The sequence below is a fragment of the Balaenoptera musculus genome, chromosome 17 (assembly GCF_009873245.2).
Source record: "Balaenoptera musculus isolate JJ_BM4_2016_0621 chromosome 17, mBalMus1.pri.v3, whole genome shotgun sequence".
Classification (NCBI taxonomy): domain Eukaryota; kingdom Metazoa; phylum Chordata; class Mammalia; order Artiodactyla; family Balaenopteridae; genus Balaenoptera; species Balaenoptera musculus.
The window spans coordinates 68,311,245-68,336,581 of NC_045801.1; the positions used below are offsets into that span (position 1 = coordinate 68,311,245).

Here is a 25,337-nt window from a genome sequence, read left to right on the forward strand (position 1 = left end):
AACAGCGTGTGAGAAAAACAAGTACTTCGCAACACAAGAGCATCTGTTAAATTATAGGGGAGAGGTGTGGAAGAAAGAACGAATTTCAAGATTATGCAAAGTAGACTTGTAAACATTAGGAGACACCTAATTTTACTCCATTCTTTCTATGCTGTGAATGTTTTTTAACTAATTGTAAACATGATTTAAGATTAAACAATAAATTGTTTTGATTTTACATTTTAATATTTACCTTTTGAAAGAGGGCATGCTTCATCTGAACAAAGAAATCTTGCACCTTGTGTATACTTGGTTACAGTTGTCATTGCAATCACAATTCCTTGCATCATATAAAATCTTTGAGATGTATAATCAAGTGGAAACTTACAAAGATCAAGACTATAACTTGGCAGAGGAGGTAAATGTGTTAACTTCAGCAGTATATTAATCTAATAAGAACACAAAAATAGTATTAATAAAAATTGCAGAGCCAATTGGACTTGCATTACAATATAGTAAGTATATTTGTAGGTTACATCAAACAGATAATTTGTTAGTAGTATTAGGAAACAATCTTTTGAGCATTAAGAGAAAAGTGATTTAAATATAAAATTAAAGATGCAAAATCTTATAATCTGATATTTTAATTGAAAATATCATTATGAACTCATTTTTCTTTAAAAATACACATTTCCTTGCTATATTCACTGAAAAGACTTATTTATAAAACAATGACAACTCAATAGCAACAAACACTTCTAGTGCCCAGATCTCTAAATATAATTTCTCATGAAAAGGAACCAGAGCTCCTTAGGGGAAATGGCTGATTCCAGGTCTGGGGCAGAAAATACACCAGATGGACCTCCTTGTGCATCTCCTTGTGACAGAAACCAGGGGGGCTTAAAAACTAATGAAATGTGTCAAAAGGACATAAGAACAAACTTTAAGGAGCTCCCAATGACCAAAGTTAGATAATATAAGCATCAAAAAGAATGACAAAGATTCATTGAAACCTATCAGATATATTTTAAAATTCATGTAATTCCTCATAATTTAAAAAAGGAAAAACAAACAAAAAATATTGGTCATCATTGGAGGCTGCTATATTTCAACTCATCACTCTGAAAATTTATAAATGGAAAGAATCAAACATTTCTTCTGCTTTTCCTGTACAAAGTGTATTGCAGGGTAGCCAAATAGTTGATGAGAGGAAAAACTTCTCTTACAGGATAGTTTCAGCTAATAAATATAGAAAGTTTGCTAAAATTAGGAAAACCACAATTTTGAAACTCCTAATGAAATAATGGAATCTAGGCAGTGACTATCAATAGCTGCAAAAACCATTAGGTGACAGTTGATGGGAGACTGTATATTGGAGGGATCAGACTGACATCATCTGCACCCACTGATCAATTGTGGCATTGCTAAAAGTGGGATAACAAATAGGACAGTTCTCCTAATGTAGGGCAGTATGAAACACATGACACTATGATATATTCTCATCAAAATGAGTTGAACTTGAATCTAAGCAAGTCTTTAGAGCCAACGTTTTTTTCCAGAAATTTGGTGTCTAGGGGTATAAGTTAAATACTACAAGAACATAATCAGACAAGTCCAGATTATGAGACATTTTACAGGACAATTAACTAGTTTCTTCAAAAATTCAATGGCATAAAAAGGGAGGGGGAGGAAATGGCTCTAGATTAAAAGAGACTCAGGGAGATGTAAGAACCAGTTATAACGTGTGTACCTTGTTTTAGTCCTGACTTGAACAAATCAACTGTGAGACAGTCTTGAGACCCCGATTGGGTAAATTTCAATATGGACTGGATATTAGATGATACCAAGGAAGTATTATTATTTTTTTTGTAAATGGTAATAATGGCATTAGGGTTATAAAACAAAAATGTCCACAATTTTTAGAGGTTGATACATACCAAAGTATGTAGGGGTGAAACACAGAATGTATTTTAAAGATTTGCTTTAAAACATTTCAGAAAAAAAGTGACGATGCCAGTATGGCAAAATATTGCAAACTATGAAATCTGCGCGATAGATATATGGAGGTTCACTGTATTATTCTCTTTATTTGGGGGTATGTTTGAAATGTTTTATTATAAAAATGTTTAATGTTATAAGTGATAAAACAGGAAGTAAAGATGCATATGTAATCTATTAAACTTTGAAAATATGTTTAAACAAAAAATATATATGAATATAAAAATATTTATTTACAAGGTATCTTGAAAGTATTGTACCTTAGTTTTCTTTGTTAAATTTAACTAAAACTTACTTGAGCTTCAGTCTGTAATTGTCCAATTAATGAGAGAGTCTTAACAGCAATAAAACAGACCTGTGATTTCAAACAAAATACCAAAGAAGTTAGCAAAAATTCCATGTGGCATAAAATTATTTCTTTCTTTAACTTACTGATTGAAAAACTTGAGCAGCTTTTAAAGGCTGGTGTAAAATATGATTTCCAAGTTCAGCATCCAACTCAATAATATCAGAGGGATTTATTAAAATACTGAATCGATAGACAGCATAACTTTGTTTTGAATCTGTAAAAATACACAAATATAAAAATGAGGACAGTTATACGTAGGACTTTAAAGTTTCTAAAATAAAGTCAACTTTGCTGAACATACCATTGTAGGATTTGCAATTGTCTATGAACTTCTGGAGGCCTCCACTTCTGTCAAGATAGATAAGGGCTGCCTCTTTCATTTTTAGATTTGACATTTTCTCCTAGTTAATGATTCTTCTCTTTTACTGAATGATTAAACCACAGTTGCTGGTGAAGACTACAGAGAGTGAAATTCATAGAAAAGACAAGAACACCTAGAAATTAAAAAAAAGTTACATTTAAGGATCTATAATAAAACTGTTTAAACTATTAAATGTAAAATTGACAGTGAAATAAAATGAGGTAAAATTTCCAACTTAAAAAATTCCTGGGAGTTCCCTGGTGTCCTAGTGGTTACGATTCCGGGCTTTCACTGCCATGGCCTGGGTTCAATCCCTGGTCCGGGAACTGAGATCTGGTAAGCCCCGTGTGGTGCAGGAAAAAAAAATCCTACTCAAAGGGAAACAAAACTGGTTTCTCTTGCCAAATGATATTTTTATCAACACTAGGTTATGAGACTCTCCATAAGATTTCAAATTTAAGAACAGGAGCCTCAAATGTCTCTTTACAAAGTAGGTATACCAAAAAATGCTTGTTGAAACTAATATTGGATAATGAGGTCCCCTTGCAGGCATTGTTTAAAAAAATGAAAGTGGTAAAAGCTGTTTCACAAATTCAATATAAGTAACAAAATGCAGCTAGCCTACGAAGTCTGAAAACCTGGATCTAGATCCAGCATTTGCTAGTTGCTGTGGGTAAATCACCCAAACTCTCTTGGTTCATCTGTAGGAAATTAAGGGGTTGTATTATATGATAAGGTCTCTTCTAGTTTTAAATTTTCTATCAGGGACCAACATAAAACATTAAACCATAGTAATGAGAGTGGAATACATAAAATTCATTTAAAGACAGCAAACACCAATTGGAAACAATATATGCCAAACATTGTATTAGGTTCTAGGGATAAAATGATTAAGATTGAATCCTGCCTTCAATGGCTGCCAATTTAGAGAAGTCAGAAATAATGACTATCACATTTATTCATTATCAAGTATTTATTGGGCATTTACTATTTATTGGATATCAGACTGTCCTAGGCACTGGGGATACAAAGATCAGTAAAATATGGTCCCTACTGTTCAGAGAGTACAGTGAGGGAAAATAGATATGTAAAAAATTATAATTCTGTACAACTTATGTGCTATTAAAGAAATATTAATGTACTAGAGAGCACAGAAGGAACAACATACACGAAATAGCTCACAAAATTTGGGGTCACCCTCGTGTAGGGGTCATAATATTTTCTATTGTTTTAGGACATTGTGATTTAATACAGTGGGGACATAGACTTGAAGTGATAAATTCTACTTTAAAGGTGACATTTGATAGGTAAGATGTCACTGATTGAAGGAGAGGTGAAGAGAGGAAGAGAAAGTTGTCCAAGGATAGAGGTAATCCCCCTTCCCCTAATTTTCAGATCTACACTGTTGAATCCATACCCCTGCTACTTGGAGTTCAGGTCACTTTCCAAAGAAAAGTAATCGAGACTGTCCTTCTCGCTATTATATGGCGGGGGGGGTGGAGGGACGCACGGCGGGAGGGAGCGGGAAGAGAAACTTCGGAGTTCATTTCTCTGTGGCCCTAAGTTCAAGGATCTTAAAGTGTGTGCTGTGTTCAGAACGTTACATCTGTGCTTCATGAGAACATAAGGTTTCCGGGGCCGAATGAAGGGAGGCTGCTAAAAAGGAAATGGCTGGGTGGAGCTCAACCAGACTGAAAAATTTTGAAGTCCACGATGATTATACAGACAAAGGGAAACCATCAAAGTTTTTAACAGGTGAGTAATATGGTCAGATTTTTATTTTGTAAATCAGTACCTGCCGCAAGTGCGGAAAATGGGTTGGAATAGAGGAAGAAGTGTCAATAATCAGTTTCTAAGTATTGAAAATAGTCCTGGGAGATGGATGGCCCAATCTAGGGCATTAGGGGTGAAATGGAATGGAGGGGATGGACTCCAGACTTTTTTTTAAAGATTTCACCCTGGGCATGGTTTCCGGTCTGTGAGGGTGGGTGGATGATGCCGCTTTAATGGAAATACGGAAGCCGGGAGAAGAAGAGGGAAATAAAAAGGTAAAGTTCCTTTGAAATTTGCTGACTCTGACGGGCTCCAGATAGACAGAAGCACTAGGACGACATAAACCAGGGCCTGGCGTTCAGGAACTTAAAAAAGGCTAGAGAGAACGCTGCTCTGGGCATCACCTGGGTAAAGCGGGCGTCGTCCTGGGAGGGGATGCATTTCCAAGGTATGGGAAAGTGGAGGAAAAGACATGGACGCCTTTGGAAAAGCACCCAATAAGTGAACTGGAATAAAATTCTACAGGTCTTCCCACAGCCTAAAGAACCCAAGTGTTGGTTCCCCTGAAACAGACGCGGGGCGTGTCTTCTCTGCGGGCCGCGGCAGCAGGAAACCACCTCACAACCAAAGTGGATGCAAAGCGAATCCGGCCTCACACCCTGGGCTCCAGGGCCTGTCCCACCCTCAGAGACAACCTCCAGCACTGCGGACCCCAGCCCAGCAGTGTGTGACCACCCCCCACTCTCGCACCCACCGAGCTTCGTCCGTCGCGCGCCACCTCAAGCCCGAGCCCGGGAGCCAGCAGGCCCACGCGCGCATGCGCGCACCTCCTGGCCGTTGGAGGCGCGGAGCCTGCCGGGACCGCCCCTTCCGGTCACCAAGGCAACTACCCTGACATGCCCTCCACCCTCTTTAATAGAGTCGCTCGTGCTTCCTCCCTGCGAGGCAAAGAGACAGAAACATAGAGACCCTCGGTTTTCGTTGTTATCGCAGGCCAAGGGTGTCCCTGTTCGTTTCAAAAACTTACTAAAAACTCTCCTGGTGGGAACGCATAACGGTGGAGACAATTTGGAAAACTTTCCCTGATAAAGAACCACAGTTACTATATGACCCAACAATTAATTGCATGTCACATATTACATATTATACATAGATAATATGAGAGGGAATATAAAACATATGTTGACACAAGAACTTATATGTGAATTTTTATAGTATTGATGTTGATAGTATTATAATAGCCAAAAAGTGGAAACAACTGATAAATGGGTAAATAAAATGTGGTATATCCATACAACGTAATGTTATTTGGCCATAAAAAGGAATGAGGTCCTAATATGTGCTACAACATGGATGACCCTTGGAAATATTATGCAAAGCAAAAGATTTAGCTAGATAGGAAAGGCCAAATATTGTATGATTCCGCTTATGTGCAATGTCCCAAATAGACAAATCTGAGAGAGAGAAAATAGATTAGTGGTTGCCTGGGGCTTATGGGGTGACTGCTAATGGGTATGGGTTTTTTTAAAAATTGTGGTAATATACATAAAACTTACCACTTTAACCATTTTTAAGTGTACAGTTCAGTGATGTTAAGTACATTCACATTGTGAAACCTCACCACGATCCACCTCCAGAACGTTTTCATCTTCCCAAATTGAAACTCGGTCCCTGTTAAACAATAACCCATTTCCCGGCTCCCCACTCTCCCACGTGCCCCTGACAACGAGCATGCTATTTTCTGTCTCTATGAATTTGACTACTCTAGGTACCTCATGGAAGTGGCATCATATAGTACTTGTCCTTTGTGACTGGCTTATTTCACTTGACAAAATGTTTTCAAGTTTCATCCATGTCATAGCACATCAGAACTTCCTCTTAAAGGCTGAATAACATTCCATTTTATCTATATACCACATTTTGTTTATCCACCCATACAGGGTTTCTTTTCGAGGTGATGAAAACGTTCAAAATTGATTGTGGTGATAGTTGCACAACTCCGAAGAAACCAAAAGCCAGTGGATTTGACACTTCAAATGGGTGAATTCTAAGGTATGTGAATTAAATATCAATAAAGCTGTTAGCAAAAAGCCAAAACTTGTGCTGAGTCCTCCCCCATTAGTATTACTTGGTACAGTTATGCATGGGGGTGGGGCATCAGGAGGTGGAAGGTTGGACCACATGCCATGGAAAAGTAATTGAAGCCACCCCCTTCAGTATTTAACAGGGTTGACAAAACACCACAGAATTTGTTTCTCTGGGGGGAATATAATCTATATGAGTGACGAGGTGAGGAAAATATTTTGCTGAACTAGAAATCAATTTGCAACAGCAAAGGGCTGTTAAAACTGCCTCGTACTACAATTCTGTGGTCATGAACACTATTGACACTTTAGATGAGAAGAACTAGGCTATGGTCTGCTGATGGATCTTGTGTTTTATGGTAGAATCAATTCTTCAAAAAGGTATTCATATATAGTTTAAAGTTTTGCAGGGGAACCCGTGTCCCCTGCATTGGCAGGCGGGTTCTTAACCACTGCGCCACCAGGGAAGCCCGCCAATCTGTTTTTAATAAGGAAAGCAGCCGCTCCAGTCCTCCTCGGAAACCCTGAGGAGTCTTCTCTTTTCTCCCTTACCAGTCAAATAAGAAGCATTAAAATTTTGATTCTAGACATCACTATCATTTTCAGAGAGTTTGCAATGTGCAGTAGTGGACTGAATACTTAAAATTTTAAGTGCTTTTCTTATGTCCAACGTATTTTAAAGGATTATTAAAAACATAAAAACCTATTAGAAGATTCTACTGGACTTGGTTGATTTAAAACGCCATGATTACTTTGGCATGGAAATGAATTGTTATGGTTAACTGATTAACCAAAACTTATTGATACATTGCTGTAAATACTCAGCATTTTGTTATTATAGAATATCACTGAACATCACAAATTTTCAGTGGCAGGTTGAGAATTAGAAGCCCCCCAATAGGTTGAAATTTCAAAGTAGATATCCCATGTGTAAAACTAGTAACTTATGCAAGAAGCAACATTTTTAGGTACACTCATATAGGGCATTTGTTAGGCAGATTCATAAAGATGAATACTTCATAAGTGATAGGTTCATTTTAATTTTTTAACTTGGGGGTGGTTGTGTGGAAGAGGACTGTTTTATGCAAATCAAAATCCTTTCCCTTTCCATTCTCATCCCCTCTCCCATTTTTTCTTTTTCAGCAGCTACACAGGACCTGCTCTCATGCTTTTTTCTTTTAATTTTTTAGAGCAGTTTTTAGGTTCACAGCAAAACTGAGTAAAAGTTAGAGAGAGTTCCCTCTGACTTCCCTTCTTTTTCTAGTTTCCTAAGGTAGGAACTTAGATTGATTTTAGATCTTTCTTCCTTTCTAATCTATGCATTCAATGCTATAAATCTCCCTCTAAGCACTACTTTCTTTGTATCCACAAATTTTGATATTTTGTTTTCATTTTCATTTAGTTCAAAGCATTTTAAAATTTCTCTTGATATTTCTTCTTTGATCCATGTATTATTTTTAAGTATGTTGTTTAATCTTCATGTATATAACTGGGACTTTCCAGTTATTTTTTGTTATTGATTTCTAGTTTAATTCCATTGTGGTTTTAGAGCAGACATTATATGATTTCTACACTTTTAAATTTGGTAAACTGTGTTTTTTTATGGCCCAGAATTTGATCTATCTTGGTGAATGTTCCATGTGAACTTGAGAAGAATGTGTTATCTGTTATTTTTGGATGAAGCAGTCTACAGAAGTCACTTCTATCCAGTTGATTGATGGTGTTGTTGAGTTCAACTATGTCCTCGCTGATTTTCTGCCTGCTGGATCTGTCCATTTCTGAGAGACGGGTGTTGAAGCATGCCTAATGTAGCTTTATATACCCTGTTGTTAGGTGCATACATATTAAGGATTGTTATGTCTTGGAGAATTGACTCCTTTATCACCACGTTTGTTTAACCTATCTATCTGCGCCAGGTCTTAGTTGCAGCATGTGGGATCTTCGTCGTGGCATGCGGGATCTTTGCTGTGGCACGTGGGATCTAGTTCCCTGACCAGGGATCGAACCTGGGCCCCCTGCATTGGGAGTGCGGAGTCTTAACCACTGGACCACCAGGGAAGTCCCTAATGTCCTTCTTTATTCCTGATAACCTTCCTTTCTCTGAAGTCTACTCTGTCTGAAATCAATATAGTTACTCCTCCTTTCTTTTGATTAGTATAAGCATGCTATATATTTTCTCCATCCATTTACTTTTAATCTGTATGTGTCTTTATACTTAAAGTCGATTTCTTATAGACAACATGTCGTTGGGGCTTGTTTTTTGATCCACTCTGAAAAATCTCTCTTTTAATTGGTGCATTTAGACCACTTATGTTCAGAGTGATTATTGATATAGTTGGATTAATATCTACCATATGTTACTGCTTTCCATTTGTTGCCTTTTTACTCCTTCCTATTTTTGTCTTTTCTTTTTCTGCCTTCTGTGATTTTAATTCATTCCATTTTCTCTCCTTTCTTAGCTGTCAGTTACACTTTTTTTCTTTTCTTTTTTTAAATTAATTAATTTATTTATTTATGGCTGTGTTGGGTCTTCATTTCTGTGCAAGGGCTTTCTCTAGTTGTGGCAAGTGGGGGCCCCTCTTCATCGTGGTGCACGGGCCTCTCACTATCACGGCCTCTCTTGTTGCGGAGCACAGGCTCCAGATGCGCAGACTCAGTAATCGTGGCTCACGGGCCTAGTTGCTCCGCGGCATGTGGGATCGTCCCAGACCAGGGCTCGAACCCGTGTCCCCTGCATTGGCAGGCAGATTCTCAACCACTGCGCCATGAGGGAAGCCCCTTTTCTCCTTTTTTAAATTGATTGTCCTAGACTGTAAATATACATTTACAACTAATCAAGGCCCACTTTCAAACGACACTGCTTCATAGTATAGTGAAGTACCTTAGTGTGAATACCTTATAATAACAAAATAATCTTATTCCTCCTCCTCATTCCTTGTATCATGGTCATTTGTTTTACTTACGTAAAAGCATAAGCAAGCATATTTATATGATATATATGTAAGCATACATAATCAAATACATTGTTGTTATTATTTCAGTTATCTCTTAGATCAATTAAGAATAAGAAAAAATACGTTTTTATATTACCTTCACTTATTTCTTCTTGGATTCCTTCTTCCTTTCTTTATGCAGATCTGAGTTTCTGAATTATATTATTTTCCTTCTCTCTAAAGAACTTCTTTTAAACTCTCTTGGAAGGCAGGTCTACTGGCAACAAATTACCTCAATTTTTGTTTGTCTGAGGAAGTCTTTATTTCTCCTTCACCAAGTTGGTGGGTTTTTTTTTCTCTCTCTCTCAACACTTTAAATATTTCAGTCCACTCTCTTCTTGCTTGCATGGTTTCTGAGACGTCAGATGTAATTCGTATCTTTGTTTCCTCTGGCCTCTTCCAGGATTTTTTCTTTGTCTCTGATTTTCTGTAGTTTGAGAATATATGCCTAGCTATAGTTTTGTTTTGTTTTGTCGTCTTTGCATTTATCCTGCTTGGTGTTCTCTGAGCTTCCTGGATCTGTGGTTTGGTGTCTGACATTAATTTGGAGAAATTCTGTCGTTATCGCTTCAAATATTTCTTCTGTTCTTTTTTCTCTCTCTCTCCTTCTGGTATTCTCATTACATGTATGTTACATCTTTTGTAGGTGTCCCACAAACTGAGCGTCTTTCTCAGTTTTCTTCTTCTCCCCCCGCCCACCCCGTATTAGGTGGGTTAGGATGGCTAGAAGGAACTGGAGTTGGGTATTTCCTTTCCCCCACCTCAGTGATTAGGCTCTGATAAAACCCTGCCGGTCAGGTTCTGATTAACCCGTTTCTCCTGAGGGCAGGCCTTGTTCAGAACACAGTGCTCTGGCATATTTGAAAATGGTTCATTTTCCCTCCTCCTGCTGGAAGCACAAAGGAATTTTTCTCTAATATTTGTGAGAAGTTGGTTGAGCCCCGGGAGGTAAATCTCACAAAATTGTGGGGATCCCTGTGACTAGGCTCTCCTGGACTTTTGAAGTCTCAGAGTTGTGCACTTAACCCCCAGCAATTTGTCAATACAGCTCAGGTCTTCCTACCCCTGCACTGGCTCCCGTGGTGGCTGCCTCTGTTCCAGTGAAGCCACAGATCCCTGTATTCGCCTGTCGGTCTCTCCAGTCTTGGGGGCAGCGGTCTGTCCTGTGTCGTCCACTGTCATCTGTATCCAAGAAAGGTGGTTGATGTTTGTTCAGCTTTTTTTAACCTGGCAACTTCTAAGCTCCTTCCATGTGAAGCTGGAAAACAGAAGTCCCTGTCATGCGTTCTTGTGTACTTGCATTGCTTGGGTTATGCTATTTCTACCTCTTCACCACTTTAACTTTTCCTTTGGACCAAATTCCTGAGTCTCTTCTCTGTCATGTGGTACAATGGCTAAAATACTTAAGATGACAGGATTATATGATTTAACTTTTATTTTTGTCTTACATGTAACTGACTTTATTGTCCCTTTTAATATTTTTCTTTGAGGTTTAATTTGCTGTATATACAGCAAAGTGCACAGCACTCAAGTGTTAAAGTCATAAGAGTTTTGACAAACACAGAGCTTTGCTTCTGATATCTAATTGAAGCACATCGCTAGGGGCTATCTTACTAAAGTAAATTACAGAAGTGTCAGTGTGCAGCATCAGTGAATCATTAACAAAGTAAGCTGTCATTGAGGCATAAGAGAAAAATTCAACACAGCAAGGCTATATAAACTACTACCTGGAAAGAACCAAAACAACACACTGAGATCAAATTTGACCTTCAGTGGGTCTGTTTTACTGTATATAAGCCTTCTGGATTCCAAGAGTTAACTAATAAAACATAAAAACATTTGAATATTGACAACTCATTGTTGACTTGCCCACAAAGATTTAACTAAAATTGAGTGGAAATCTCTGCTCCCTAATAAGGTGGAAATACTGAAATTTTATTAGAAAAAAAGGATGAATCTGAGATATATTCCTGCAAGAGAATTTACAGCAAAAACTTCAGTCACACTTAAACACAAGATTAGTAAAAACACCAAATGGGCATGGTTCTTACAGTAAGCAGGGTTATGTAGAGTAATGTAATTCTTTGTTTTACACTATTCCCATAAGAGTCATATGGTGATCCATCATTTTCAGTACTTATTCAGTACATCATTTTCATAACTTATTTGTAGGATCCTTTGATTGGCTACTTCATTGCTATAAATACCACTCTGAATTTATACTTCTATACTTGCTTTTTTTCTTTGTATAATATTGCTTTAAACTATTCTCTACTATCTTGATTTTGGGTAAATTATCAAAAAGTTACCCTTTTGAGACAGCTATATTTCTTTCTGACTTAAGTACCTCTGTAAAAATGGGCATAATGCAAAGAAATAGTGAAATAAGAAATACTTTTCTGCAGGGGGGTCCCTTTAAGGAATATGTTTAAAGAATTACAAATGGGTGGTTATATAAAATTGCACCAAAAATGCTAAATAAGTGATATAAATCTCCAATTGGAATGCTTTCAGGGAAATGAGAGAGCAAATGCTCTTAATATTAGGTGAGTGAAGGCGAACAAAAGTGGCAGAGAAGAAACCCAGTCTTTTTATAGCAGTAAATCCTTTTGATCATCTAAACAAAGCTATGCAGCACTCCCTGCCCCAAGTCGATTTTATTTACACACAGAACTTGGTATATCTTTTCAAGGTACTCATGCTACTTGAAACTCATCCACGTACACTCTGGGGTTTCATATAAGTGAACGATCTCCTTGGGATACAGAATAATCTGTAAAAACCAACAAAAGTAGAAACTGCTGTTAGAGGTAAGTGGCAGAAAATTCCACTTCAAAAACAGAGCTAACTTCCAAACTACATACACGAGGAAATAAGTTATCAATTTTAACACACTTTATTGAAAATCATGCCAGCACTACTAAAAATGTTCCCACATACCACTCCCACTTTTCATACAGTATGTGATGTACAAAAGAATGAGTCATAAAATATCTGTGTAAAGGTCTGTAATATTATGCCTATGGATAATCACTATAAAAGTTTCAGGTATGCCAAAAGATATTGGTAATGGTAAATTTTTATAGTGATAAAATTTTATAGTAATAAATATTTCAAATATTTAAATCACTTTTGAAACATTTGCCATTGCTGAAATTATATCCCAACAGTGTTTGTTGGCTCATAAGTTCAAAAATTATTTTGGCATAAAAAACTTTTGAGCAGAGTACCTGCTGCCAGCATCTACGTCAGCTGGCACCTCTCCCCAGGTGTGCCAAATTTTGTAATTTTCAGTGTGTGCTGTGATATGACAATGGTTGGGAAGCCCTACACTGTACCATAGGCAATAAGAGGTATGTGTAACATGAAGAATGTCAGGGCTTCTTCATTTAGACCTTTGAGTTTATTTTGGCAATAACCATGAAATGGTTCAACTATTCAAAGGGCAGACCTTTTTCTAAAAGACTTAGCATGCTCTGAGAAAAAAAATAAACTTGAAACTTGGAAGAGATTTTGTTCCCTGAATATTAAACATGTCGGCCTATGATAATCTAGAAATTTCTATGTATGCCCAAATATTTAGTTAAAATTTTATACTTCTCCCCCTTACATATACGAATAATTATTGTTTGTAATGACTATTGTAAGCATCACCAATTTTAATTTAAAATAATGGCAGGGGGCTTCCCTGGTGGCGCAGTGGTTAAGAATCCACCTGCCAATGCAGAGGACACGGGTTCCAGCCGTGGTCCAGGAAGATCCCACATGCTGTGGAGCAACTAAGCCTGTGCGCCACAACTAAGCCTGCGCTCTAGAGCCCACGAGCCACAACTACTGAGCCCGTGCCACAACTACTGAAGCCCACGTGCCTAGAGCCCATGCTCCGCAACAAGAGAAGCCACCACAATGAGAAGCCCGTGCACCGCAACGAAGAGTAGCCTCCACTCGATGGAATTAGAGAAAGCCCGCGCGCAGCAACAATGACCCAACGCAGCCAAAAATAAATAAATAAATAAATAAATTTTAAAAAATAAAAAATAAACAAGATAAAATAATGGCAGGCATTAGATGATCATTAATCTTTTTGCTAGTTTTTATTATACTATATAAGATTTGTATTTCTTGTGATCTGAGAAACATCAATATTCTATTTAAAATTTATTCTTAAAAATATACAATATTGCACTTTAATTTTTGGCAGTTTAATTAAGGAACGGCTGAGTAAAAAAAAATCATACAAGAAACTACAGTTTTTGTTTTATAATAAGCAAAGAGCTTTGTATAAAAGCAGAACTTACAGTAGTGCCAAATAAACCAAATATTTACAGTGTCGCTATTAAAGTCTTGCCTCTAAAGGAAGATTCAGTGTATTGGATGCAAATATTACTAATCTAACAAAAGTACACTCTGCCTCCCCCTCTTCTGCTGAACAATTTTACGCTAAAGGGTATTCGTGTGAAAAGTTTTTGTACTTTCTTTCTCAAGAGAACACACATGGAAAGTATGCTTGTTCCTGAAGCATCAAAACTGCGTCACTAAACTCTTTCACAGTTTCCTACAAGACCTGAAAAATCTCTAAACTAAGAATCAGAATCCCAAGGTAAGCATGAGTTTTAGTTTTTCTGTAGATATTCTTTTTTACAATTACAAGTATACAAGTTAGTTGGTTTTTAGTATGATTTTAAGGTCAGCTTCCTGTACTTTTTCTAAGATACTGACTATGCATCTGCCTAAATTACTTTTAACTTTTGTTACATTGTAGTAAAACTGTATACATTTATACTGACCCATAATTTGCTATTCTGCTTTTTAATTCCCAATTAGGTAAATACTCTAGACAGTGCAGTATTTTTTACTTATCAACCAATTAGGAAGATAGTTTTGAAAAGGTATTTGCAAAAGCAAATACCAAGATTTAGACCTACTTAACAATATATTAAATATTCAAAAGACCAAAAAGAACATAAATAGAATGTATTGGTAACATAAATACATGACACAGAGACATTCATTTTTGGCACCGCCTCAAAAAAAAATCCAGCAGTACTTTATTTCCCTTCAGAGCTTTGGGAATACTTAAAATTTCTAACTATTAAACTTTTACTTTTCCTCCAGAGGAAAAATAATTCACAAATTTGAACTGGTATTTCAAAAGCATAGGATTTCCTTTTGTTACTTCTTAATTTGATCTGCAGAATGAACAGTTACTCAAAGCGTTAGGTAGCAGCCAATGAGTTAACTATGCTTTTATATTTTAATCCTACCAAGAAATGATTATGTCAAACAGTGATTCATTATGGAAAGATATGGTTTCTTCTTAAACAACCATGTACCAATTGCATAGTTGTGATCTGAGAACTCAAAGTAGAGAGCTATGAAGGCATTAATGTATGTTAACTGAACTGAAACAGACTGTTAAAAAACAGTCTATCTTGGGTAGATGTTAGCATAAACCTAGAGGGAAAAAAGACCAGTCATTAGCAAAAAAGTTTTCTTTAAAAATAGGTTAATGCTAAGAACAGTAGCTTTTAAAATTTCTGTTTAAAAATAAGCTTAATAAACAAGAATACAAATTTTAATTCAGAACTTAGTTCTCTGAAATGCCCTATTTTCTCGCATACAGCAGAAAATACATTTTTCATAGTTTTCAACATTACATGTAAAAATGAGGCACTAGTTAAACGTATTTGAACATATTCACGCAAACAGGAGTTTCCGTCTCATCTGTAGGCTTATATTTGCTCAATGGGTTCTTGATGGCAGACTGCTCACAAAAATAAGTCTTCTGAAGGAGGTGCGTAAGAGAAACCAACAAAAGCGTCGTCAGCCTCCAGTACGCTGGCGTTCACTATGGAATAGTCAGAAGACACACACACGGAATATGGAACTGTTTCTTCTGTAAACGCTGCGTCAAAGTTCCTGATATCATCTGGTCCTGCCTAAAATGTCAAAAAGCATACTATTACTCACCTTACCTTTTTTCCCCTTACTTCAGTCCCTCATTAAAGCCCCTTCATGAATTTGTCTATTTTCTCCTGGCAAGTTTAGATGTCTTCCTACTCCATCAGTGTCTTTGAAACATTTCCTGCTCTTCCCTTCACGACTCTCATTATTCAGCTCCTTCTTACAGTTAGGGCTCTCGTTTCTGGGTTGGGGGAGGAAAGATAAGGGTGAGGAAGGCTAGCGTGACAGGGTCCTCGCCTATGTTAATTTTTTTTTTTTTTTTTTAAACACTATGCTGCCTTTTTATTATTTATTTTATTTTTATTTTTTTTTATTTTTGGCTGTGTTGGGTCCTCGTTTCTGCGCGAGGGCTTCCTCCAGTTGTGGCGAGCAGGGGCCACCCCTCATCGCGGTGCGCGGGCCTCTCACTATCTCGGCCTCTCTTGTTGCGGAGCACAGGCTCCAGACGCACAGGCTCAGCAGTTGTGGCTCACGGGCCCAGTTGCTCCGCGGCACGTGGGATCCTCCCAGACCAGGGCTCGAACCCGCATCCTCTGCATTGGCAGGCAGACTCTCAACCACTGCGCCACCAGGGAAGCCCGCCTATGTTAATTTGAATCTTGGGTCTGGCAACTGACGCACTTTCTCTCTACCCATCACCACCTCTAAATTTAGAAAAGGGGCTCAGGGAGGTTTTCAGGAGAAAATTTTGCATCTCCACTTCCATAAAATGCCTGCCCATCCAGTTTCTCAATTCTGGGGAAGTTGAAGCCTTTTGATGAAGAAATGAAGGGACAGTAAGTAAACTTATGAAAGGTGACTCTTGTGCTACAGAGGTCATTCACTGAGCATTCGGCTGTGACACCCTTAGCTCTAGAGACCTAAAGGGACTGGAACCTGGGAAGCGAAGCATAGTGGCTACTTAGGCTCGAAGGTAGCGGTCAATCTTCCTTCACGAATCTGATACAAGCTAATGGACTCTCCCCTTCCAATTTATTTACAGATTAAAACTGGGATACAGATTCAGGTGATTTACTCTTAAAGCCCATCTCTGAAGCTCTAGGTTATCTCTATTCTAAGAGGAAGGGAATCCTTAAAATGTTCAAGTCATCAAGTCTAACCGAGGTAAACAGGTTCAGAGCACATATATAAGCCAAGAACACAGTTAGCCTGGTGGTCTACAAACAGCAGAGCAGAGACCAGGGAAATTCAGGATGCTAGATTCTTCCATATGAGAAATTCCCCAACAGAGGAGAAAGAATGCTAGAAATTATACTCATGTATATATAAAAAAGTCATGAGGACTTCCCTGGTGGCACAGTGGTTAAGAATCCGCCTGCCAATGCAGGGGACGCAGGTTCAATCCCTGCTCCAGGAAGATCCTACATGCTGCAGAGCAACTAAGCCCGTGCGCCACAACTACTGAAAGGCTGCGCACCCTAGAGCCCACGTGCCGCAACTACTGAGCCGACAAGCCACAACTACTGAGGCCCGTGCACTCTAGGGCCCACGTGCCACAACTACTGAGCCCACGTGTCACAACTACTGAAGCCTGCGTGCCTAGAGCCCGTGCTCTGCAACAAGAGAAGCCACCGCAATGAGAAGCCCGTGCACCGCAATGAGAAGTAGCTCCCGCTCGCTGCAACTAGAGAAAGCCCGTGCACAGCAACGAAGACCCAACGCAGCCCAAAAAAAAAAAAAAAAAAAAAAAGTCATCAAATTCTCATTTATAACCTTAGAAGCAAGGACACTGGAACAAGACTAAGGTTTGAATTCTGGCTGTGAAATTTGTTAGCTGTAGTTCTTTATATAAACTACCCTATCTCTGTGAGCTTGTTTCCTCTTCTGTAAAATAAGAATACTGCCATCTACCTGTTAAGTTTACTGTGAGGACTGGATGCGTTAATACATAAAATTCCCAAAATTTGACACGTAGAAGGTGCTTAATAAATGATAAAAAACGTTCCTTCACTGGACTTTATAAACATTCTGTGAACGCCCTGATGGCTCCTGGCCAGTACTGAGGGGGATAAAACTGTACGGCTTACGTTAAGAGTGAGAGAAGACTCTCTCCTCAAAGCACCTGAGCTCGAATTCTAGGTCTGCAATTTTAACTTTAAACTTTTGGCAAGTTATTTAACCTTTTCTGTGCCTAAGTTAACTCATCTGTATTATGTGGAAAACAACGGTACTATTTCGTAGGATTGCTGCCAGGCTTAAGTAGAAGGATACAAGTACTGAGGGCAGTGTAGGAGCTAATTTTTTGATCTTTGTTTATCTGTTAGATGAGAAATGGCAACACGTTAGGGTTTTATCTTGCATTCCTTAAATGTCAGTGAGTTAGAACATCTTTTCATATATTTAAAAAACCAACTGCATTTATTTTTCTGTAATTGAATATTTTGCGTCTTTTGCCCATGTTTCTACTGGTCGTTGGTCTTTCTTCTCAATGACTTATAAGAATGCTTTATGTGTTAGGGAAATTTCTCCCAGTTTCTTATTTGCAGTGTTTTTTTCCTGCAGACATTTCTAAATTTTATGTGGTCAAATTTATCAGTTTTTTCCTCTTACAGCTTCTCGGTTGCAGGTCTTGCTTTAAAGTTTAATTAGTTATAGACCAGCAGGGATCCAAACGTGGAGGTGCCTGACTCCTCTGAAGTCAACACTGTTCCATTTTCAGTGTTGCTTAGAAGGGGCCCTAATGCTTTAATGAACCTGATGACACGTTCATCTGAGGATAATTAAACAGTAAGACTTTCAACATAAAGGAGAAAATACAATAATTCTTAAAGGTCCTGGGTTCCTACTGCAAATTCTAGAAATTAGGACAGAAATTATTGCCAATGGAGTCACTTCTGAAACAGTCACTTCTGGATGAGCTACATGAAATAAATCAGTCTACAAATATTGTTACATTTATAGTGTACAATATCACATCTATTAGCTGCTGATTGCAGCTATCAGCAATGTACTGAAACTGACCTTGAATGAAATCTGAGTACACTAAATAATACTTTCCTGAAGTGATTTTCTTATCCTGCTCTAATTTTCCAAAAAAAAGTGTTTCACGAGCTTCACAGCAACACCAAAAAACTTTAAATAAAAGAAAAACAAATTCAGCTATGATCCTGCAATCTCAAATCAGTCTTGATTTATATTCTCTTCCCGTCCTTACCTGTTACTTTTACTGCTGTAATATTGTCACAAAAATGATAATTACCATGTTTTCATTTAACATTATAAGGATTTTCCAAACATCTACTCATTTTATATTTATTATCATTATTATCATTTACTTAACAAGAAAAGGCAATAGAGAGTAAGAAAGCATAGAAAAAATAATGACCTTGGGATCAGACACATCTGAATCTCAGGTCTGCTACTTTTAACCAGCTACGTGACATCTCTGAGTTTTCATTTCTTCATTTTAAAACATGTATAATAAGAATAGTAATAGCAGTAACTTGATAGCTTATTTGAGGCATAAATTACATGTTGTAATGCATAAAAAGTATATATGCCTACATATAGGAAGCTATCATTAGTAACATCATTGTTGGCCTTCTGATGATTTATTAATAATCTCCCTAGGGCTTCCCTGGTGGCGCAGTGGTTGGGAGTCTGCCTGCCGGTGCGGGGGACGCCGGTTCGGGCCCTGGTCTGGGAGGATCCCACATGCCGCGGAGCGACTGGGCCCGTGAGCCACAATTGCTGAGCCTGCGCGTCTGGAGCCTGTGCTCCGCAACAAGAGAGGCCGCGATAGTGAGAGGCCCGCGCACCGCGATGAAGAGTGGTCCTCGCTTGCCACAATTGGAGGAAGCCCTCGCACAGAAACGAAGACCCAACACAGCCATAAATAAATAAATAAAAATTAAAAAAAAAAAAAAAAAAAAAAAAGCAATTTGCAGTTTCTGACTTTCAAATTGACATTGAGGAATATAGTCCCATGACAAAGTTAAAAAAAAAAAAAAAAAAAAAAATAATCTCCCTATCATTATATATTTATTTCCAAACATTTCAACATTGTTAATCCTTTAAGTAAAACGTTTCCATCAGTAGATTTAACAAGTCAAACATTATTTGACTTTTTTTATATCAATCTAGACAAAAACTGTGCATTACTGTTACTTAAAATGTCTGTTGGTTTATAGGTATGAAAATGATACCTCACAGTTACTTTAATTTGCATTTTTTAAACCTGTTGGGCTTTCTTACACATGCTCTTAAGAAGCACTTCACGGGCTTCCCTGGTGGCGCAGTGGTTGAGAATCTGCCTGCCAATGCAGGGGACGCGGGTTCGAGCCCTGGTCTGGGAAGATCCCACATGCCGCGGAGCAACTAGGCCCGTGAGCCCCAACTACTGAGCCTGCGCGTCTGGAGCCTGTGCTCCGCAACAAGAGAGGCCGCGATAGTGAGAGGCCCGCGCACCACGATGAAGAGTGGCCCCCACTTGCCGCAACTAGAGAAAACCCTCGCACAGAAACGAAGACCCAACACAGCCAAAAATAAAATAAATAAATAATTAATTAAATAATTAAAAAAAAAAAAAAAAAAAGCAGCACTTCACAATTACTGTTCTGGAAGATATTCTGCTCAATCTAATGTAACTATAATCTTATGGGTCATCTTGAAGTTATCAGTTGTACTAGACATCCTGAGTGACATGTTTCATAAGTATTAGGTACTGATTCAATTTGATTCAGGTTAGATTTTGAGATCTATTCCTACAATTACGATGAGCTACAGTTCTATATTTCACTATTTTAGAAAGAAAGATTTGGATGTAAACATACCACATTAGGATTAAACGGTGGTGGAATCTTCTTTTGTACAAGATCAGTCCAGCTGAGTGATTCAAAAAAAGGATGATTCTGAATTTCAAGCTAGAATAGTAAAGAAACAGATTTTTTACTAATGCTGAAGAATATATTAAGTACTCACTGAAGAATTTTATGAAACCGAACCATTTCTACTTTGTCCCTCAAAAGCTCTTTTTAGGTACATGTTTATGTTATTCAATTTGGCCAAATGGTGTAGTGAAAAGACTCCCAGAGCAGACGTGGGAGAGTTACTCAGAATGACGGACTTAAGTTACATCCACTTCACAGTCATTGTTTCCTCACAGGTACAGTGGGGTTAACCTTTCTGCCCTAGGTATTTCATAGGTTGTTTCAAGAATCAGTGGAAAATATGGAAATAAAAGTCGTAAGAAAAGAATAAAGCACTACATAGGTACAAAGAATTATTATTATTACTGAACGGGGAGGTAAAGATGTTAAATGAGAGTTTTTTACACAGTGGGGCAGGGGTAAAATCAAGGTGACAAGCTCTACTACCAAAAATGATTCCACTCTGGGTTGCTACTGTCAGAAGTCGGCACGGTATTGATTCTAGTTTTTCTTCCTACAAGGAGCCGTGAGAGTGTATAAAAAGTAGGATCCAACCTAGTTTGATGGGTTTAAAAAGACTTCTCAGAGAAAGTGGTATCTGACCAGAGTTCTGGAAGATAAGTAAAAAGTAGGCAGACAAAAAAGAATGAGGGGAGAACATTCCAAGCAGAATACAAAGGGCCTGAGACAGCAAAGAGCTTAGTTTGGTCAAGAAAATGAGAGCCCCATATGGCTGCGGTATAGGAAAGGATTGGGATTGTCACACAAAGAGGATCTTAAGAGGTAAATGGGCTCATCACACTGGGTCTATGCTAGGAATTTTGGATTTTATTCTAGGGTCATGGGACTCCATCAAGGAGTTTTAGGAAGGGGAATGTCACAAATGTGGGGTTTTTTTGTTTGTTTGCTTTTTAAGACGACTCTGACTAATGGGGGAATGGACTGGGGAGTCATGATCAGAAAAAGGTAAACAGCTACTATCGTGGCCAAACAGAAGATGACAATGCTAGGAAAAGAGTGGTAGCAGTGGGAGTAGAGAGAGGTGTCTGGATACGGGAAAGATCTAGGAGGCAAATATACTAGGGTCTGGCTGTTTGCTGAATACGGAAGAAAGGAAGAGAGAAGAGTCAGGAATGACTCTCAGATTTCTGGCCCGAAGAGCACAGAAGGAAGACAGCAGGAGTTCTATTTTGAACACGCTGAACTCTCCAGAATCCACGTGGTGGTGCTGAACAGGCAGGTATTCTTTGAGTTAGAGCTCACTAGAGAGGTCTGGACTGAAGATATAAATGTGAGATGAAGACACAACCAAAGCCATAGGGCCAACTGAGATTGTCCAGGAAGAGAGAGCAACAGAAGAAACAAGGGTCTGGGGCCAACCATAAGGAACTGCAACACTTAAAAGTCAGGGTGAAGAGGAGGAGCTTACAGAAGAGATTCTGCAGGAGGGCCCAGAAATACCGAGGAAAGCACGAGATGAGTGTGTGCTCTTGCAGAAGCCTAGGAGAGGGCTGGAGGTTTAAATGCTACTGAGAATGCAATCTGAGGAACAGAAGTACTCAACAATTCTAGCAGCTACTGCAGGGTAGACTGAGAAGTGAGAAGAGATTGGAAAAGGGAGAACGAATACAGAAACTTTCAACTTGGTTTTCAAGTCGAAAACTTTCAAACTTTTCCCTTGGCTATGAAGGGAGAAAGAGACAGTACTGGAGGATCCAGGACAAAAGAGAGCAGTTATCTGTGTGGAAAAAAGCATGCACAGGGTTCCTTGCAAGGGGTCAGGATCCAGTAAAGGCAGAAACTGACCTTTTCCACTATACTAGGAAGAAGGAAACAATTGGGGCAGGTGCATGTAGGTCTGCAAATCTGACAGCAGGAAGCTGAGTGAGTTCTGCTCTGCTGATTCTATTTTCCCTATAAAATATCAATAGAAGGCAAGAGCATCTGCTAAAAGTGAAGAAGAAAAGGAATCTGGAAATTTGGAGAGAAGGTCTAAAATAGTTAATACAGAGAGTAGGAGCATAAACTGGAGAAGCACTGAGGAGACTAATGACTAGACTTCCCAGCACTTCCAATATTCCCAGCTGTGCAACTGTCATCAGCACTGTTCAGCAGCCCAGGGGTGACAGCTGGATTCATCCAGGGTTGCAATTTCTGCCAGTGAATTCAACAAAAGGACCAAGAGACAAGGAGGTATGAAGCATTAGCAAGATTGCCCTGAAACAATGGACTCTGGAGTCCAAGCTAGAGAGAAAACTGGACAGAGCTACCTGCTGCACTGGGGAGTGCAGGAGGGGAAAAGCAGCAGCAGACGAGTTTATTATTCACAGCTCAAGTTCAAGACTGGTAAAGAGCCCCCAAAAACTCCTGAGAAATTTTACTGAATTTAAAAGTTCATGTTCCTCAGTAGTTCATGAATTCACTAACGTAACACTGGTAACTGCACTAGCAATTAAATTACCCTGATTTGAAGGAAAAAAAAAAAAAAAGCAAACCTGCAGATCCCATAATTATTTCAAGGAGGTGTCACATTTAAATTCTCAGGAAAAAAAGTGATTTAATGATAGTTCAAGCAAAAGGTATTACTTCATGCAGTCAGGAGGCACTTAAATTCTTGTTAAACAAAATGATCTAAAAGTTTAGGCAATCAAAAAATGCATGCCACACATTTTTTTTAGAAGGGGGAGGAAATTCTAATAAATAATAGGGTATGAAAGCTGGATATGGGGGATGAAAAGGACAGGATCAAATTGTTATGAAGATCAAATGACAAAAATGCTTGTACAGGAGCTTTAAACACTGTACAGTTCTATATAAACACTGGTGAAAATTGTTGGAACAAGCATGCTTCTTTTTCATGGTGCTATTCTTTAAGAGCTGCATTCATCCCATTAAATACCACATAAAATAAGGATTTATCTTCAAATTATAAATAAGCTTAATAAAGAGGATACTGGGAAAGATGTACATACGAAGTCTTCTTTGGCACCGAGTCGGTTTTGCCTGTCTTTTTCTAGGAGTTCTTCCAGAATTGACCAGGCTGTAAGGCTCACTCCTGGCCTCAAACTTAGGGGCTTGTGAAGAATATTGTCATACATTTCAGCAACATCTCGGCAATAAAAAGGAGGCTGGTGGGGAGAGGGGGAGAGGAGAAAGTTAGTACTAATTGAATTATGCACAGATGGGGTTAAAATAGTTAGATTTGGCCTTGATGTACAAAGAGCAGTCTGGCTGCACAAGTACAGAAAAGCACAGGCCTCTTTGGGCATATGAACATCTACAGTGTGGCCTTCCATGTGAAGAGATTTTAAAACCCAGCGCGCTATAGAGCTTAATACATGTTCACTAAATGAATTAGGGTCAGTTTGTTCAATAACACCTGCAGAGAGGTGTAAATTGTATAAAAGTTGCAATAGGATCTACTTTAAAGAAAACCACTACCAACTTCATCATTAGGCATAATGATAGAGTTACTGGAAATAGAGATTCAACACAGATCAAACAAATAACTTCTTGAGACTTGGGAATAAACTAATTTAAAAGGATTTCTAGTGGAGATGGAGACCTAACTTGTGGCAGTGACAGTGTCCTGCAGAATCAAAATTCTACTCACAGCTTAAAGACCTGAGGTATAGCTCCAACATGAGAATTAACCAGTTAATTTTTGAGTTACAAGTTTAAAGTAAAAATAATTTTTAAAGTTAAGGGAGTTACAGGCTTGTTATTTTTTTCTTTTGTATAGGAAAGAAAAACTTCATTTTTTAAAATCTAATTTTATTTTTAAATTGTTAATATAAGTCTCATTAATGAAGTATGTGTTTCAAAGGTTCCCTTTTGAATCAATTACATTCTATATGCAATGATAATATTCTATACTTTCAAAGTCCTCTAAAGAAATACAAAGGATTCGGAAATATCAGGCTGACGAATACCCAACACTTAAAGAAAGTAAGGTATAAAGTGGTTATCAGGTCTTCTAAGTCACCAGCATAACCAGAAAACTAGATCTTTTAACAAGCAGATCATGGTCAAGGGCAAAGAAGAGACAGCATTGGCTGTCATTAGGAATCTATCATTCAAAGTTAGCAACATGAGACAAAAGATGCTCTAAAACATACCTCAGGGACTGAATTTCACTGAGATTGCCCCCATTTTCAGGGCAAACACACACACACATACACACACAGAGCAAAACAAAAAAGCCAAGACCAGCTCAAGTCTCAGCGGATGGCGGATTTAGCTTAGTGGGAGCAGCAGTGTGGGCGATGAGAGCCTGGTCACCATCCTGAGGCTGCTGGCCACTCACGGGCCCACAAAGGGAACCTAAAAACTATTCTGAATGTTTAAAACAGCCTAAAGAAAAACATGCATTATTCCTGCAAGGATATGTAAGCTAATTAAAGTGCCTAAATTGTCTGCTTTTGGTTGGAATGATATTAACTCAATGTAGTAAAACAATTTGACTCGTTAATCAGAAGCTCTGGCTAATTGTGTCTAATTAATAAAAACTGGGGAAACGGATTACACAGCAAACATCACCTTTTTCCAATGAAATATTTAAGACACGATGTTTATGATAAAGGGAATAAATAAAGGGTTCCCAGTAATTAAAAAAAGCAGAGCACCAGTATACTTATTAAATCCTATAAAAACAAAATACGAGGCAAAACCAAAAGGTATTATTATCTTCTGAGAAATAAAATCTTTTTCTTTTCATCTTTTTGAAATTAGGCAGAATGACTGGAGCAAACTGAATGAAAGTGGGTAATTTTAATGTTACAACTAGGTGTCTATATCTTAAAAATGTAGTGGGATGAGAACATTTGAAGTAGTGATTAGTATGACAGAGAAATAATTATTAAAAATTAGTAAGAAAATGAAAAGTTTTTCTTTTTTGTGCATATCCCTAATGTGGTTTTGGATTCATTTAACCAGGTTACTACTGTTCTCTTAGGGCTATCTAAGTGT

At 38.2% G+C, this 25,337-nt stretch overlaps 2 protein-coding genes and 1 non-coding gene across 20 annotated transcripts in view; all 3 read right to left on the reverse strand.

Moving 5' to 3' along the window:
* The window catches only part of MCMDC2 (minichromosome maintenance domain containing 2), a 33,780-nt gene extending 31,038 nt beyond the window's left edge, over positions 1-2,742 (reverse strand). Inside the window, exons 1-4 of the mRNA XM_036830737.1 lie at positions 2,628-2,742; positions 2,410-2,540; positions 2,273-2,332; positions 233-428 (exon numbers count right to left, since the gene is read on the reverse strand). Coding sequence (XP_036686632.1) covers positions 233-428; positions 2,273-2,332; positions 2,410-2,540; positions 2,628-2,721 — 481 coding nt within the window. The 5' untranslated portion in view covers positions 2,722-2,742. The remainder of the gene's footprint in view (positions 1-232; positions 429-2,272; positions 2,333-2,409; positions 2,541-2,627) is intronic.
* A 5,787-nt stretch (positions 2,743-8,529) lies between these two features.
* TRNAG-CCC lies at positions 8,530-8,602 on the reverse strand. The gene has a single exon. It is a non-coding gene; the product is annotated as a tRNA-Gly (tRNA).
* A 5,028-nt stretch (positions 8,603-13,630) lies between these two features.
* LOC118883373 (serine/threonine-protein kinase Sgk3) overlaps positions 13,631-25,337 on the reverse strand; it is a 155,139-nt gene continuing 143,432 nt past the window's right edge. For 17 of the 18 annotated variants that reach the window (XM_036830098.1, XM_036830096.1, XM_036830100.1 and 14 more), the window contains 3 exons: positions 23,342-23,497; positions 20,274-20,363; positions 13,631-15,476 (listed from right to left, as the gene is read on the reverse strand). In XM_036830098.1, the coding sequence (XP_036685993.1) occupies positions 15,306-15,476; positions 20,274-20,363; positions 23,342-23,497 (417 nt within the window). In that variant the 3' untranslated portion in view covers positions 13,631-15,305. Of the gene's footprint in view, positions 15,477-15,501; positions 15,683-20,273; positions 20,364-23,341; positions 23,498-25,337 lie in introns of those variants that run through there. The other variant, XM_036830103.1, reaches the window with a different exon arrangement.